Source organism: Portunus trituberculatus, chromosome 17 (genome assembly GCF_017591435.1).
Source record: "Portunus trituberculatus isolate SZX2019 chromosome 17, ASM1759143v1, whole genome shotgun sequence".
NCBI classification, from domain to species: Eukaryota; Metazoa; Arthropoda; class Malacostraca; order Decapoda; family Portunidae; genus Portunus; species Portunus trituberculatus.
In genome coordinates this window covers 12,672,692-12,675,191 of record NC_059271.1, presented here as the reverse complement: position 1 = coordinate 12,675,191, position 2,500 = coordinate 12,672,692, and the positions used below count along the sequence as shown (strand labels likewise).

The window sequence follows — 2,500 nt, the reverse complement described above, 5'->3', positions numbered from 1 at the left end:
AACCTGCGGTGCATCCTCGGCATTAAATATTTATGTGCCTTCAACAAAGCAAGCACGTATGTAAAGTGGTGGCTGCAGGCTAAGTAAGAGAGCGCCGAGTCTTGCGTAGTGTAAAAATAACGAGCACAAGTATGAAGAGTATGAAAAGTAGAATTGATTATATCAGAGGAAAGTTTCTCACATAATGAAATAATTACAATACCGTGATTTAAGTCCAATTCATATGTTTATGATCGATTCCATTGTAAATTCCGTACCAATACAAAAAGTTAGGAATATCACTTTAATCGATTACATAACGCATTTTGAGTGAATAGAAGCTCTTTAAGCACGAATCCTGTTCAATCAAATAAGAGTACCACGCGTAGCTCATGAATATGTAGCCATGGTCGACAGCAGAGTAGATCACAACATTCACTTCCACTGAGTTATGAACGATTTGCTCAATCCCAAACCTTCTTAACTGCTGATATCATATCACGCTTGATAATTAACACGACCTTAGCACATGAAAGGACGATACTGAGTCAAAAGACAAAACAATGGAGTGACTGAAGTCTTCTCGACTCCTGATCAAATCTCTATGTCAAAGAAGACTATTAATAAACTATTAACCACATACAGACACCAAGCTCCACTTCTGTGCTGAACGGCAAAACACATAAGTGATTGGAGGTTACACTATTCTTTTCCATTACAGTACAATATCACATGCGTGTCCAAAGGCAACTATTGTTAAGCTAATGAACTCATACAAACACGACCCTACTCCCGTCTGTACTAAAGACAAGGTACATAAATAAGTGAAGATTACTCAACTCCTGACCACTGTATGATATGTGGGGTGGCTATAAAACCAACCATTGAAAAACTACTGACCACATAGACACCCGCTCTGCCCCTCTGTGCCATGCATGTTTTCAATAACAATGACCGCGGCGCAGGGGAAACGCTCAGAAAATAACTATAATTACGTCACGACGAGCACTGTGACGTCACGCGGCTCCAGGTGGCTGATTGGCTAATGAGGCAGGTCATCCCCCCCCCCAGGAAACCACAGATTATAGCCGCAGCCCCAACCTGTCAGAAGTTGAAGGTGGAGAGCGTGCATGGAAGGACCAGAAGGGTACGAATGGAGATTTAAACGAATGGTGGAAGGGAAAATTAATAGTGGAGGGTGCGTGTCAGGGGACGTGTTGTGAAGGAAGAATAGTTAAGATCAAATGTGGGAGAGAAAAAACAATGAAAGATGAGTAGAGAAAGACAAAGTGAAAGGAGATCATGGGAGATGAGTGGAGAGATGAACGATTGGTGGAGCGTAAAACTGGAGAAACGAAAGAAGAAAGTAATGAAGGTATGAATGAATGGTAGAGTATGGAAGTGAAGGGAAAAACGTATGGTGGAGCGTACAGGTGGAACCACGAAAAGGATTATGGAAGAAGGTAATAAAGATATGAAGGAGCTTAGAAATGGAGATGAAAAACAGTGCAAGGAGAAAATGAAAGGGTGGACGAACAGTGGAGTGTAGAAATGAAACGACGAAGACACATTGAATGATGGAAGTGAATAATGAATGAATAATGAAAGAAAAATTAAGGGATAGATAGAAGAGGAGAGACCAAGTAAATGAAAGTGGAATTCATGAGGAAATAAAACAGAAATTATTCAAAACAGTGTATACATACGTAGGTAGGCTGACCCTATTCTTCCCTTCCCCCCTCCACTCCTAATTCATCTCTCTCTCTCTCTCTCTCTCTCTCTCTCTCTCTCTCTCTGACCCTGACTGTGTTGCAGGGGCGAGGTCACCGCAGCGTGCTGGAGGGTCATCGCCCAGCCAAAATCATCGTGACAGCGAACCGAAGACGAGGCCACCCGGCGGAGGACACCCACGCCCTGGACCGCAGTAAGGACGTGTCTGTCTGTTACCTCAGGTGGCGGGAAAAAACGGAATGGAAATGAAGTTTTTGAGCATCATCGTTTTCTTTGAGCATGGCTGGAGTTTCGAATCTTCTGATTTTTTCGTTCACTATTTAACTGACAATGAACTAACTGTAAACTAACTGATCAACTAACTGAATAATTAAATATAGTACTATCAGAATAGGTAACTAAATCTAAAGAAAAATTAATAAATACATAAACACATATAAAGCGCTCCGTTCTGTCTCATATCATGCTTATCAATTGCGAAATTCCACTCATTTGTCTAATTCATACGAACACACTAATATATCTACTCTTAACTTATTTATCCCTTCATCAAGGTCCATCAATTCCTATATTCTTTTTGCCTCTTTTGTCCATCTTTTCCTACCTCTCTATTTACTAAATATCCACCTTAATATCTATAAATCTTTCAACGTTAAACTATAATTTTTCACAAAAGGCAAAAAAAGGTTTCAAGACTTATTCTTAAATTTTCGATGCTCTTTTGACATCTCTTTATGGAACTGGCACCTGAGTGAATATTTTTTTTTAATTCTCATCTAGTTGACAGTAA

General features: G+C 40.1%; 1 protein-coding gene across 1 annotated transcript in view; it reads left to right on the top strand.

Moving 5' to 3' along the window:
* The window catches only part of LOC123504867, a 34,396-nt gene that overhangs the window by 1,016 nt on the left and 30,880 nt on the right, over positions 1 to 2,500 (top strand). Inside the window, 1 exon segment of the mRNA XM_045255772.1 lies at positions 1,795 to 1,903. Within this exon segment, the coding sequence (XP_045111707.1) occupies positions 1,795 to 1,903 (109 nt within the window).